We start from the raw sequence: 14,058 nt of genomic DNA, 5'->3' as shown, positions 1-14,058 counted from the left end.
GTATTAAACTAGTATTGATTTTCTTGTTTGAAATGTAGGAAAATTAGAAGCTCTTGCTGTCCTGCTTCAAAAGTTGAAATCTGAAGGGCGCCGTGTGCTGATCTTATCACAGATGATTCTCATGTTGGACATACTGGAATTGTTCCTGAATTTCCATTTCCTCACATTTGTGAGGATTGATGAATATGCTAACCATGAACAACGGCAGGTAAGATTGCCCTAGCAGTTGTCCACTGGAACAGCAATATGTGCTGCTCAGGTTATTATATGCTACAGCAGGAGAAGAAGTTTTGCCTGGTTTCTTACTCATATTGAAAGACTTGACTTGTTTTTGTCTGTGTTTTCATTAGGCTTTAGTCTGGCATTTTATTTCTGTATATGGTGTATTTACTCCTTTTACTCCATTTGTGTAGGAGCTGATGAAAATTTTCAACAGAGACAAGCGCATTTTCTGTGCCATCCTTTCCTCTCACAGTCGTTCCACTGGAGTCAATCTTGTTGAGGCAGACACAGTTGTGTTCTATGACAATGATCTAAACCCAGTGATGGATGCAAAAGCTCAGGAATGGTGTGACAGAATTGGGAGATGTAAAGATATCCATATATACAGGTGATGGTTACAGCTCAACGACCTCTCTTTAACATGCTTTAACGTAAGGTTAATTCAGATAGTGCTGCTCTGTATGAGCTGAAATAAAGTGGAAACAATGCTGAAAACTTCATCTCACTTTAATTAAGAAGATGGCAAGTTATCATATGAAAATGTGGTCGGTTTTAATGCCAAATGTAATGAATGAATCTTTTATACTTGTTTTTGACAGTTTACATGGAGTTATTCAAATGAGGTGTCCTTTGATCTTTTTTCGTGATATTTTTAATTACACTAGTTGTTAAATGAAAGCTTTAAAGCAGAGGTGGTGGTATGTTTTGTTCTGGGCATGTACCACAACCACACAAACCACCACATGCTTAGAGTTTGGTGTTGTTCTCTAAGGGAAGCTTCTCTTTTTGTTTCTGAAAGCTGTTTTGGAAATGACTAATTAGATTTCTATTCTTTTTCCTTTTAATTTAGGCTTGTCAGTGGTAATTCAGTAGAAGAAAAGCTTTTGAAAAATGGCACAAAGGACTTGATCAGAGAAGTAGCTGCTCAGGGAAATGACTACTCAATGGCCTTTTTAACACAGGTAAATTAATATTCAAAATACATCGAAACATCTGTGTTGCGGTGTTTATCTGTGTTGGAATGGTTAGTAACAGTTTAGTAGATATCTATTTGGGCTAGAATGAATAGGCAGTCATTAGATTTCATGCTTGCTAGAACTCTGGGTGTTAGTGCCACTTTCTCTCAATTACCATTCATCTGCTTTTTGTCCCGTTACTTGCATAGTGATGCACAGGTATCACCTGTGTGACACTGTACTCTGGTTTCTTGTGCGCTGCTGCAAAACTCTACAGAGCTTGTAAGGATGAAGGTTTCAACAACTTTAAAAATGTGACATACAAAGTTTGGATATTTACTGAAATAGGCTCTCAGTTGCTGCTCTGAAGATGCAGAAGGCAGTGAGTGCAGTAATTAAGCTAGTCTATCCCCTTCTGGCATTCTCAGTACAGTGGTGTACAATGAAACAATGACTTCCCTATAAACAAACTGTTAGTGCTTTATTCTACTCTGTAGTCCTACAGGAGAAAGTTGCAGAACAGAAATCAGCCAGTTTTCTAGAAATAGTAGATAGAAGTTTTTCTTTCTTTAGTTAGTCCATAGTTTATAAGGTCACTTGAAACCTGAGCTAATTCAAAGTTATATAAAAATGTAGAATGGTTCTGACAGCTGAATTTACTTCTTTTTATTTTTCCTTTTACTTACAAAGCAAACTATTCAGGAATTGTTCGAGGTTCATTCTCCTATGGAGGATTCTGGATTTAGAGTGAAAGCAGAAGAATTTGTAGTACTTTCTCAAGAGCCATCTCCAGCAGAAAATATTTCACCTAAAGTTGCAAGACCGTTCATAGAGGTACTTATTAACATACATGTTAAAAACACAGCTGTGCAACATTAGTATTGAACAGTTGCCTTATCTTTTTTTATTTGGGTAAATTCTGCCAATCTGTTTCTGGTAGTTTTATGTTGTTCTGTGATTTTCCTTGTAACAAAACTTCCAAAGCCCACAGTTTTGTTGTGCACATTCTGGGGACTATTTCTGTTGCCTCAGCAGACACCTATTCCACAAATCTGTGCTGGATTTCAGTGAATTTCTTATGGGGTTTCTCTCCATATTTTTGAAGTCTTCATTCTTTTTAAAATATGTCTTTTTGAAAGGCCCTCAACAGTATTGAACAAGAGGATGAGGAGTCAAACGATCGTGTACAAGAAATAGGACGTGGCTTGAGCATTGAACCATTAATCTCAGAGCTCTGTGAGACAAAATACAATGAGGAGCCCTCACAGCTGCAGGAGTTAGTTGCTGTTGTGGATCAGGTACCGTGACTTTCCATGAATATTTGGTTAAAAAGTAATGTTTAGTTTGAGTATTTCAATTTCTTTTCAGTCTGCCTTAATGCAACTTGTGTCTGGGATTGATACTCCCATTAAATGGATGGGACATCTCCTACTGACTGAAGATGTTAAGATGTCAGAGAGGGAGATTAATTTTAAAGAGAGCTTTGATACAGTCTCCTTCAGTTCACATTCCTTTTATTATCCTCAATACTAACTTTTCTTTTTCCTTGATACGTTCTCTCAGCTGACTCCAATTGAGAAGTATGCTTTGAATTATTTAGAACTCTTCCATGTTTCAGTTGATGAGAATGAGCCACGTCTGAATGAGGTAAAACAACACGCCTTTCTTTTCCATATTGTTCTGTCACAGTAGGTATGAGCAGAGTTATATTTTCAATGTGAAGTGGAAGTTACTCCAATGATGTGGAATATATTGTAGGCACTTCTGTGATCTTCTTTTGCTATACTTTATGAATGCCAGAATGCCTTACAGAGAGAGTATTATTTTGGGATTCTCTTGGTTTAAGAAGGTGTCGGTTCTTCATTTCTTTTCTATAAAATGGGAATGACATGCTTCAGTACAGCTCAGCAAATATTTGTTGTACTCTATTGATAGCTGTGGGGAACAGAGAATTTAATTAACTTCAGTGAACCTGCTTAGTTGGGTAAACGAGCTGTGTTCTGGTTGTCTTGGTTGTTTAGCTGAAATTCTTAGTGCTTTATTTTGAGGGTTTAAAGACCCTCAACAGAGACCAAAAACTATATCTTCTAAATGATTGTGAAAGTATCTATTAAGAAATTGCTGTAAGATTTCTGTGCCTGAAAATGTCACAGTTCAAGGAGTTTGTCCTTAAAAATACAAATTGATAACTTATAGTCAGTGTCTGTTACTGCATAAAGTTTATAAGGTGTCTGACTTTCATGTAGATGGAATTGAAAACTGCAAAGAAAGCATGGGAAGTCCAGAATATGAAGGAGTTAAAGGTAAAAGAGCAAAAAATGCTTTGGGAGGATGAAGAGGAACTTCTAACCTACACTCGGGAGGATGCATACAACAAAGTAAGTCCTGATTAGTCTTGTTAATAGTGTATTTCTTAATGGAATACCTTTTCCTCCAGGGTTCAGTTGGATCATTTGAATTGTGTTCTCTTCTTGCTGTGTAGGAATATGTCTATGAAGGTCCAGATGGACAAACTGAAATAATGCCAGTAAGTAGAAGTAACACCAGGCAGCCTAAACAGGCTTCTTGGTTTTTGAAACATAATGGTCAGTGTTAATATAGCAGTAACTACTAATTTTATTCTTGTAGCTTTGGACTCCTCCCACTCCACCTCAGGATGACAATGATATCTACATAGATTCTGTTATGTGCCTGATGTATGATACTACCCCTATTCCAGAATCAAAGTTGCCTCCAGTGTATGTCAGGAAGGAACGTAAACGACACAAAACAGATCCATCTGGTAAGGCCTTTTTCAAAACTGTTCTGAGATTTATTGCTGAAAGCTTAAAAAAAACATCAGGGGATTTTTCATACCTCCTCCATGTTTGGAGCAGAAAAGATCAAATTTACAGGTTTGAAGAGGTGATAGTTCTTGTCTCACCATGGTCTTGAAAGAGTAAAATCATTAAAAACCACAGTTCTTACAGTGTGTCTTTCTATTTAGACATATAAGTGTGCTTAAAAGGACAAGTTTAGAACACAGGCATTCTATTATGTGAGTTAGGGCCTTACTTTATAGCAGGCTTGTTTAGTTAGTGACTTTCAAAGGCAGTGGGGAATACTCTCTACACGTATAGGAGCATTTTGCAGCTGTAAGTAGCAGAGGAATCAAAAGAACGGTGGTAACTATTTACCAAGAATGTTGGGGGGGTTTTGTCTTAGCTGCAGGTAGGAAGAAAAAGCAACGTCATGGAGAGACAGTTATTCCACCTCGTTCCCTTTTCGATCGAGCTACTCCAGGAATGTTGAAAATGCGCCGAGAGGGCAAAGAGCAAAAGAAAAACATCTTGTTGAAACAACAAACACAGTTTGCAAAGCCTTTGCCAACTCTTGTCAAACCAGCTGCTGAGGCTGGACAGGATAATCCAGAGTGGTTGATTAGTGAAGACTGGGCACTTCTGCAGGTCAGATGATGCCTGCACTTTCTGCTGTTATTATTTATTGTATTTTTGCTTCTGGTTTCAGAAATGGCTCTTTCTGCACTTTGTTTCTTCAAGGTTTTTTCTAATTCTTAATGGCTAGTTTGGCATTTTGCTGACATAACTCATAACACATTGCCTAGCTTTTGTGTTCCTGTAAGGATAAACTAAAGGTTAAACTGTATGATTAGCCAAAATGTATGATTAAGTCTTATTTTTATTGTAGAGACCATTTACTATTATGTTTAAGATTAGTTGTGCTGGCTGGACATTGGATAAAGCAGCTAAGGTTCTTCCCTCCCTTGGGGAGAGAGCAGCACTTGAGTGGCAGCTCTCTTTTCCTCTTCCAGCAATCTCCAAGTGTTTTCTTGCACATCAGTCTGCATAATAGCATTTTATGCTTATTTATTCTCTGTGAACATAGGTGAACCCATAGCCTGAGCCCTAAGCTATCTGTATCATTGTAGTAATGGTGTATGGACACATGCAGATAAGGGTAGGTTTGGAAGACTGAAATGATTTGTCATCTGAAGCTTTTGTACCTTTATCTATTGTAGGCAGTGAAGCAGCTGCTGGAGCTTCCTTTAAATCTTGCTGTTGTATCGCCAGCACACACTCCCAATTGGGACCTTGTTAGTGATGTTGTTAACTCCTGCAGCAGAGTCTATCGCTCACCAAAACAATGCCGAAACAGATACGAAAATGTCATTATCCCAAGGGAAGAAGGAAAGGTGAGTTTACATGGAATGATGCGTCTTTTTTTACTTTAAGTTTGTAGAGTTTTTTTTCCTTATCTCCATAAACACGTTTTTTGTTAAACGTTTCAACAGTGTAAATAAATAACTTTTAAAAGATTATAAAATTATCCTCATCAGGATTTCCACTTATTTTATGTGATTTCTTTGAAAAGAAAAAGCACCTGAACAAAATCTTCCACAAAAGATCATCTAACTTTCCTTCTTATTTTACAGCTAATGTACGAAGCTAATCCTAAAAAGAAGACAAAAAGTATTTATAAGGTGTGCATTGGTATTCTTTCCAAATCAAATCTAGACACTGTGGTATTTAGCAGCAATGGAGGTGGGCAGATAATTCATATGAGATCCATGTTGAGTGTTACTTGAGTTCTGAAACATCAATTAAAATGCCAAATGTATTTTTCCTTTCTTTGTTGATACAGTGGATTGACACCAGCCTTCAGCTTTTGGATTTGATAGATAAATTTTAAGCCATGCAAGAAGTTTGTGATTTCACTTAAACTGTAGTGGGTATTTTTCCACCTAACAACCACCATGTAACTTATCCTGATTATTATGATTGTACTTAAGATCTGTAAGAATGTACTTCATGCTAGAGTCTAAGTGGATTACAAATATCTAGTGAATTTAATGCTCGAAACACCTTTTAGTAAATGAGGATGCTAGTATGCTACAGAAACAAATTCCATGATTGTAAACAAGTTCTTCCAAACCATACAGCAATTTAGTGGCAGAACTGGGTAAAGATCCCAGAACTTCTGACTGTAGTCCCATTCTCTGACTAATAAGCAGGTTTGTCCCTGACTGGCAGTTTCTACTTAGAAGTCAAACGTTAGGATGGCATGGTGTGTTGGATGTTAACATAGCTTTGTTGGGAGAGCAGTGCAGTGATGGTTTTATTATATTATGTGTGCGCTATGTGTAACTATAAACTAATGGGCTCTTGGTTTGGGTACTGAATTAAACTTGCAAGATCTAAACTAAAGCAAAGATTCTTTTTCAAGTTAGAGTTTGCCATTTTGTATGTCCCCAAGTGCTGATGCCAGTGTGACCGTGAGAACTGCTCCTTATTTTGCTCTTTCTTTATATATTTCCCATAGAGTTTTGTGTAACAGTAAGTTATCAGTGACACGAGGCAGAAACCAGTCTGTGATAGATATGTTGGAGTACGTTTTTAAATAACCTACAAGCGCACCATGTGTTTATACATAGACAAAAAGCCGTGTGGGTATGTTTGCAATTGAAAGCTGGTGTCTTTTCATTTTGTAGACTAAAAACAGTCGCCCACTTCGTACCAATCAGATCTATGCTCAAGATGAGGGTGCAACCCACACGCAACTTTATACTAATCATTTTGAGATGATGAAAATGATTGCAGGGAAAAGAAGTCCACCTATCAAACCTCTGTAAGTTTAACTGGGATCATTCAATTCCAATCACCCTGTCACCACAGATCTCCTGGAATCTGTTATGAATTGCTTTCACAACTGAGAGTTATTTTACATTCTGTTTCAAACTGCCAGTTTGTTTCTTTGTTCGTGATCTCTTTCCTTACATTCTGGCCTTCTGTTATTGAAACATCTTCATATTTCATGTGTTTGGGTTAGCTTTTAGTCACTGCATGAATTTGTTTTGTGGATTAAAAGCAGAAGAGCACTCAGTTTTCAATCTTACGTTGTAAACTACACTTTCCATTTGCCTGAACTATACATACTTTATGTCTATGCTGATGACTAGTACATTGTTTTGTATGTATATACCTGCAGTAACTTCTGTATTTGTTTACTGTTTACTCTGAGTCTTCCTTAAAGCGTCTATCTGTATACAGGCTCCAGTACTGGTGGGAGTATCATGAAAACTTCACCAAAACTGCAGTGTCATCTATTAAAACATGAAGTTAAATATTGTTTTTAAGTTTCTTCTGTGCCCAGTAATACAGTTTTGCTCTATTGCAGACTTGGCATGAATCCTTTCCAGAAGAATCCAAAGCATGCATCAGTACTTGCAGAAAGGTGGGCACTCTATGTCTTAAAGGAGTTAGGAATCGCATAGAAATGCTTTTTTTCTTTTCTGTTTTTTTTTTAACTTTCACTTACTTACTTTTAACAATTATGTGCTTTTTCTTGTAATTGTTTCTAGTGGAATCAACTATGACAAGCCACTTCCTCCAATTCAAGTTGCATCCCTCCGAGCAGAACGTATTGCAAAGGAGAAAAAGGTATGGTCTCAGCTGCACATACGACTGCTAAAAAATTAACAGAGGAAGTATGAGAAAAGCTGCCTCTTTGAGAGAGCCTTGGTAGTACAGCAGATGTTATGAGCAGCTGCACATTGTTGATGTACTAGGATTTAAATATCCAGTGTCCAAAGTAGGACCTTTCCTTGGGCCTGTATATCACGCCCATACTCGTATAGAAGCATTCTGTAGGGGAATATATTACGAACCTAAAAAATCTGGGTTTATTCTTGACCATTCTGTAGCCTCCTTTCTTACATTATTCAGAAAGAGATATTTGTTCTTGCTTATTGCTTGTTGTGCTATGCATTAAGCCATATAAGCACAAATACAGCTTGTAGTTTGAAACTCGTTAGGTCATGTAACTGGGAGCTAGTGAGTGACAGTGAATACAGATTTGTGTGCTGTCTCTGCACACACATAATACATACTTTGAATTAAAGGGGTTTTGTTTGCTGGGTTTTTTTAAAATGATACACCCTGATTGTTACATGCGCTGTTTTGAAGACTGTGAAGCTCACACTTTGATTTCCTAGGCTTTGGCTGAACAGCAGAGGGCACAACAGCAGACAGGTCCACAGCCTCAGCAGCAGCAAGCTGGCCAGCAGCAAGCTCAGCAACCAGCTGTACAGCAAGCACAAGCCCAACCTCAGCCACAGGCTCAGGCACAGGTAGTTCAGCAGCCACAGGCAGTAGTGCAGACTGCAGTAACTACTGTGGCCAACACAGCAGTATTGGTAAGAAAGGGAGGGCTTGGTGCCTTTGATGTAGTAACTTCAGTTCTTCTGTGTGTATCATATTGTGTGTTTTATTTTCTCTGGAAAGTGAGAATTTTAGGTCAGTGTAGTGAGATAAAAGCTATTTCCTTCTTTCTTTTTTATTTCCTGTGAATCCTGGGTGTCTTCTTTTTTGCTTATTTATTAAGACTGCTCATACCATTGTAGCAATAGCTCTTGGCATTCTGAGGTGGAAAAGTATAATATCCTTTGCAAAGATTTTTTGCCTTTTTCAGTTTAGACTTTAACTTAATCAAGTACATTTTCACAGTCAGTAAACAGCGTTTACACAGAGAAGGGAATGTGGCTGTAAGAGCTACTCTGTTAGTAGCTTAAACCCCAAAGCTTTATTAACCTTGGCAAAGCAAGTGGAATGTTGCATCCTACAGGACCTGCCATGGTTGTGTTATTGCAAACTGTGCAAAGTTTTCATGGCTTCCTTAAATCTAGAGTCTGTTTTAATGAATCTGGTGACAGGTCTGAGGCTTTTACTTTTAGAGCCACTCCAGTAATGTGTGCTAGAAGTGGTGATTTTATTTTGCTTGTTGAAGGCCTTTTACAGGAAGATACAGAGAATGGGTTCTGACCCATAAGTATTGCTCTGTATTTAATGCTCAGTGATGTTCATGTGCAAGTGGTTGTCTGTAAAGTGCTAGAGTAAGATATTGCTCCCTTCTCCTGCTAAGAAAGATATCAAATGACCAGTATTTACCAAACATTTGCTCATTAGAGTGGCAGAATCCTTACATATATGCATCAATTGTTAATACATTGAGTGAATGAGCAACTGCAGAAGTATCTGTGCATTTATTGCATTTTTCTTATTTTGTTTCTTCTGGAATACAGCCTTGTGTTAAACAGCAAAGTTTAAGAGATATAAGCAAAGTTTAAGAGATATAAACAGCAAAGATAATAGCTATATTCAGTTTTATTGTTTTTCTGATCTCTTACCTCAATTGTCTTCTAAATAGGCTGGCACAATCAAAACAGCAGTTACGGGGACAAGTATACAGACTGGTAAGAAGACTATAATTGGGCATTGGAGATTCAGATTTTCACTTTTAGAATCTCACATTTAATCCTCGCTTGCTTTCAGCTACAGTGAGTGGAAATGTCATAGTGAACACAGTTGCTGGAGTCCCTGCTGCTACCTTTCAGCCCATCAATAAACGTCTGGCTTCACCTGTTATACCTGGAACGTTGACTGTGAGTAGATCGCATCACTGGTTGTGTCCCTGGATTGACCTTTGGCTGCATGTTTTATCAGTGTATCTGTTTCCATTCAGCTTTCCATGTTATCAGAAGCTCTGCTTCTTGCTAATTTCATGTGCATCATATGTCTCTGTCAAACCCCTCTCCTTTACCAAAATATCAGAACACATGGAGCAGTTGATCAGAAAAAAGTGCCTAATAGATATTACTGTTAGAAATAGTTTGTAGATGAGTGCTGTCATAGGCAGTGTATTATGTTGTTATAATTTCCAGCTTGTAACTCTTTTGTGCTTTGTTAATTATGATCTTTATTATTATTTTGTTGGGTTTAGACTATGGGGAGATAAAGCAAAATAGGTGAAGGATAGTGAAATCAAACTTCTGTAATGTAGTTAAGGGTTTGGTGATCAGCCTGTTTGAAAAAGGTTTAAACAGATGCTGATTGGAACATATCCAAAGAGATAGATGTGTTAGAAAAATTTGGACCTGCTTTGCCCTTGCAATACAATACTTTTGTGTTTTTCGTGTTTTGTTTTTTTTTTCTAAAACTGTACAGTCCACTTCCAGAAGGTTCCATAGCTTTATATGAGGTTTGGAAACTGTGAGAAATAATGACTGTTCTTTTTCAGACTTCGGGAGGCACTGCAACTGCACAAGTGGTCCATACCCAGCAGCGAACTGCGGCAGCACCTGCTGCTTCCACAGAGCTGGTGACCATTGCATCTACCCAGGGAGTCCGGGCAGTGACATCAGTGACAGCATCAGCAGTAGTAACTACAAACTTAACACCCGTGCAGACCCAGACAAGATCTTTGGTGACTCAGGTTACACCAGGTAATAATCATGTGTTCGGGGATTACCTAAAGGGTCCCAGAACTTCTGTGGGTTGCTTGACCACTGTAGCCCCACAGTATTGAAAGTCTGGGTTCATTGGCAGCACAATTAATCAGTGGTGTGATTTTTAACTTGCTTTATTGTTGGTGCTCAGATTACACTTCCCTCCAGTATTTCTGGATAAAGTGTTGAAGCAGAGAGCAGCTTGGCCCCTAGGCATTACAATTAAAAAAAGATTATTAATAATCTAGCAGTAAGGTATTAGAGTTGATTGTTGGGACTAAAAATCGTTATGAAGAAAGAAGCATGTATTTTACTTACTCTGCTTTTATATCATGTTTATGCTAATGCGGTGTTATTTGTAGTTAGTCCGCAAACTGTGCTGGAACAAAAATAGGCATTTAACAGCTTGATTTTTTTTTTTTAAGTGAAATCAATGAATTAAACTGAGTGTTGAAAATCTTCAGAGCATTTTGTGTTTTCTTTATTCACAGCTACACCAACAGTCCAGCTGTCTGGCAAAACAATCACCCCTGCTCACTTCCAGCTTCTGAGGCAACAGCAGCAGCAGGCTGCTCAAGTGCAGGTCCCACAGATTCAGGCTCAGGCACAAGCCCAGTCTCCAGCTCAAATAAAAACTGTAGGGAAATTGTCACAGGTGAGGAAACGCTTCTGAAGTAAGGTGGCATGTTGTTACTCTCATTGTTATTGTAAGCATCATTAGCAGTGTGTGTTGTATATCCTGCTTTCTTGGGCTAGAGTGAAATGCAGCTCTTTCTTGAATTCAGTCCCCCTAAAATTTCATGAAGGCAGTTGAGTCTGATACTACTGCAGTAGGTCAGGATATAAAGCACTCACTGTCACTTATTCACTAGAAACCCCTTGCATAAAGGAGTTGCATTCTTAGCTCTTTGTTCTTGATAAAGTCTGGCATAAAATGTTTCTTCTTTAAAGCTCCAGATTCATCTCCTTTTTTTTTTTCTAGTAGTCATGTAAAAGATTGGAAATTATCATAAAATCATAGAATAGTTTGGAATTTCACAGGTCATCCAGTCCAACCTGATGGAAGTGTTTGATTTTTGCAGGAGCAGCTGATCAAGCTGCAGAAGCAGAAACTGCAGCTTCCCCAGCAGCAGGCAGCGCAGCAGACACAGCAAGGGGCACAACAGCAAACAGCGCAAGTACAAGTACAACAGCAACAGCAAACTCAGCAGCTCACTGCAGTTACAGCACCTCGTCCTGGTGCAGTTCTCACAGGCACTACTGTGACAAACCTGCAAGTTGCTCGTCTTGTAAGTTGTCTTTAGCTTTGTAAAAACAGCCTTAAACACCTTATTCTTTTTGTGGGTTTAAATGAACTGGATACTGGTCATCCATGCATACGAGTGCCCTTTGCTTTAATTAGGTAGTACAAAAGATACAACTGGAAGATAAATAGCTCTAAATTGTGCTTACCTACCAATACCATCTCTGAGTTGTATTACTGTAAAGGACCAATTATATTTAGAAACATTTACAACTATCACTTTAAAATGACCTGTTATATACAGCAAATATTTTTTGTGCCAGTACAATAATCTTCATTCCTTACTGCTTAGACTCGTGTTCCTGCTTCCCAGCTTCAAGCGCAAGGACAGATCCAGGCCCAAACTCCGCAAGCAGCACAGGTTGCTTTGGCAAAGCCTCCGGTGGTGTCTGTTCCAGCTGCTGTTGTGTCATCTGCAGGAGTCACTACGCTCCCTGTTACTGTTGCAGGCATTAGTGTTGCCATTGGGCAGCCACAGAAAGCTGCAGGTATGTCAACAGGCTTGCTAAAACATAATGAAGTTTTACAACCTACTTTTATAAAGAGAGCATATTTTAAGTAATGTCTTCTGTGGGACACTCATGCTTTTTAAAAGCTGAAGTGATAGAGGTTGCAATCCTGTTTGTTTCAAAAATAAGGTGAGAGAATTACACTTACTCCATCTTATCTGGAGGTCAGCACCATTCTTTAGCCAGATGTGGTGGGGTTTTGTTTAGTTCGTTTTCAATCTGTGCATGAGAGTAGGTGAGCAGGTTTAGCTTTACAAATAAAGACATAGTAATTTCATAATTTCTTTTAAATTCAAAATGGACATAAGGAGACTTGTATATTGTAACAGCTTCCTGTAGTAAGGGCAAAATTTTTCTTGTAGGAAGATCATTGTTTTAACGCAGTTAACTTACTCATGCCCTTAGAGTGTTTCTTTTCCTCCACTGTCAAAATCATATGTCTTATTCCCATTAAAATCAGTGGGCTGTTAGTGCTCAGAGCTATGCAGATGTAGAAGTCTATAAAAAGCACAGTCTGTGCTTGCAAGCTGTGATCACTGGGACAAAGCAATAAAATGAAGACTCTTACAGTTCTAATTATTCTTGTAATTTTCAGGAGGCCAGACGGTAGTTGCACAGCCACTGCATGTCCAGCAGCTTCTAAAACTCAAGCATCATCAAGCAGCACAGCAACAGAAAGCTATCCAGCCTCAGGTTGCTCAGGGTCAGGCTACTGTGCAGCAAAAGGTACTGGCTGTTTGCTCTCCTGTTGAGTTACGTTTTGAATTATGAGGACACTCCTAGAGAGTCAGTCAGGATTTCTATGGTGAATCTTAAGTATATATATAGAGAACAGTTTCTCATGTGTCTTGTCAGGTGCTCAATATTTTTTTCAATAAGGTGGCTGTTTGGTGTCATTTCTCAGGCCCCAGATTGGATTTTCTTTCTTAGGTGACAAAGATTCTCATTAGTCGTTTCTAACATAGCCAAATGTGAAAAATTCCTAAAGATTTTCACTGTTTACAGTATAATTTATGCAAAATACACTTTTCTTTCCTGAAATGTCATGTCCTCATGGACTTTGCTGTCAGTCAGCCACCAGTGTTGTTTTTTGGAAGCACATTATCATATGAAGTGTGCATGTGTGTGCAAGAGAAAACCTTTTCAGTAGATAGGATCATAAAATGGTTTGGGCTAGAAGGGACCTTAAAGATCATCTAGTTCCAACCTCCCTGCCACAGGCAGGGAATAAATACTTACAGTGATTCAGAATATTTGTATAAGTGCATGAAAGCTTTTGACTAGTGTTCATTTTGCTATTACTAATCCTGGAAGGATTTTGTTTCAATAATTAAATAGAATTAATCCTATTAGCTACTTACCTATTCTTTAAAATACATGGGTATTTTGTAGTCATTGATGCTTTTTTTTCTCTTCTGCAGATAAATGCTCAACAGGTTACAGTCCAAACCCAACAGCAGACTTCCCAGCAACAAAAAGTAACTTATACTACACAGCCTGCCATTAAAACACAGTTCTTAACAACTCCAATTTCCCAAACCCAGAAACCAGGTGGAACCCAGCAAGTCCAGGCCCAGATTCAGGTACAGGTAACACAGGTTTACACCTTTAAACTCTGCTGTGACTGGAGGATTGTAAAGATGAGAGGTGAGGTAGCATTTTAGCACTCACTCTTATTCTAGTCACACATTTGTTTAAATAGACTTTATAGTAAAATTCACTGGTGCTGAATATGTGGCCTTATAGCAGGTTAAAGGAACTATCTGAGCTATAAGTTTGCCTTTCCTT

At 38.3% G+C, this 14,058-nt stretch overlaps 1 protein-coding gene across 14 annotated transcripts in view; it reads left to right on the top strand.

Moving 5' to 3' along the window:
- The window catches only part of EP400 (E1A binding protein p400), a 49,388-nt gene that overhangs the window by 30,415 nt on the left and 4,915 nt on the right, over nucleotides 1-14,058 (top strand). For 5 of the 14 annotated variants that reach the window (XM_065692318.1, XM_065692321.1, XM_065692320.1 and 2 more), the window contains 24 exons: nucleotides 39-208; nucleotides 414-610; nucleotides 1,073-1,184; nucleotides 1,869-2,012; nucleotides 2,318-2,476; nucleotides 2,742-2,825; nucleotides 3,425-3,556; nucleotides 3,661-3,705; nucleotides 3,807-3,960; nucleotides 4,383-4,624; nucleotides 5,197-5,370; nucleotides 5,611-5,658; nucleotides 6,667-6,803; nucleotides 7,353-7,409; nucleotides 7,537-7,615; nucleotides 8,170-8,370; nucleotides 9,381-9,426; nucleotides 9,506-9,615; nucleotides 10,251-10,455; nucleotides 10,950-11,113; nucleotides 11,541-11,747; nucleotides 12,054-12,249; nucleotides 12,866-12,996; nucleotides 13,692-13,859. In XM_065692318.1, the coding sequence (XP_065548390.1) occupies nucleotides 39-208; nucleotides 414-610; nucleotides 1,073-1,184; nucleotides 1,869-2,012; nucleotides 2,318-2,476; nucleotides 2,742-2,825; nucleotides 3,425-3,556; nucleotides 3,661-3,705; nucleotides 3,807-3,960; nucleotides 4,383-4,624; nucleotides 5,197-5,370; nucleotides 5,611-5,658; nucleotides 6,667-6,803; nucleotides 7,353-7,409; nucleotides 7,537-7,615; nucleotides 8,170-8,370; nucleotides 9,381-9,426; nucleotides 9,506-9,615; nucleotides 10,251-10,455; nucleotides 10,950-11,113; nucleotides 11,541-11,747; nucleotides 12,054-12,249; nucleotides 12,866-12,996; nucleotides 13,692-13,859 (3,362 nt within the window). The remainder of the gene's footprint in view (nucleotides 1-38; nucleotides 209-413; nucleotides 611-1,072; nucleotides 1,185-1,868; nucleotides 2,013-2,317; nucleotides 2,477-2,741; nucleotides 2,826-3,424; nucleotides 3,557-3,660; nucleotides 3,706-3,806; nucleotides 3,961-4,382; nucleotides 4,625-5,196; nucleotides 5,371-5,610; nucleotides 5,659-6,666; nucleotides 6,804-7,352; nucleotides 7,410-7,536; nucleotides 7,616-8,169; nucleotides 8,371-9,380; nucleotides 9,427-9,505; nucleotides 9,616-10,250; nucleotides 10,456-10,949; nucleotides 11,114-11,540; nucleotides 11,748-12,053; nucleotides 12,250-12,865; nucleotides 12,997-13,691; nucleotides 13,860-14,058) is intronic. The other 9 variants (XM_065692324.1, XM_065692323.1, XM_065692322.1 and 6 more) reach the window with 7 other exon arrangements.

This window comes from Lathamus discolor, chromosome 12 (assembly GCF_037157495.1).
Source record: "Lathamus discolor isolate bLatDis1 chromosome 12, bLatDis1.hap1, whole genome shotgun sequence".
In the NCBI taxonomy this organism is placed as follows: domain Eukaryota; kingdom Metazoa; phylum Chordata; class Aves; order Psittaciformes; family Psittacidae; genus Lathamus; species Lathamus discolor.
The sequence above is the reverse complement of the archived record's forward strand: the minus strand, read 5'-3'. Positions and strand labels throughout refer to the sequence as shown.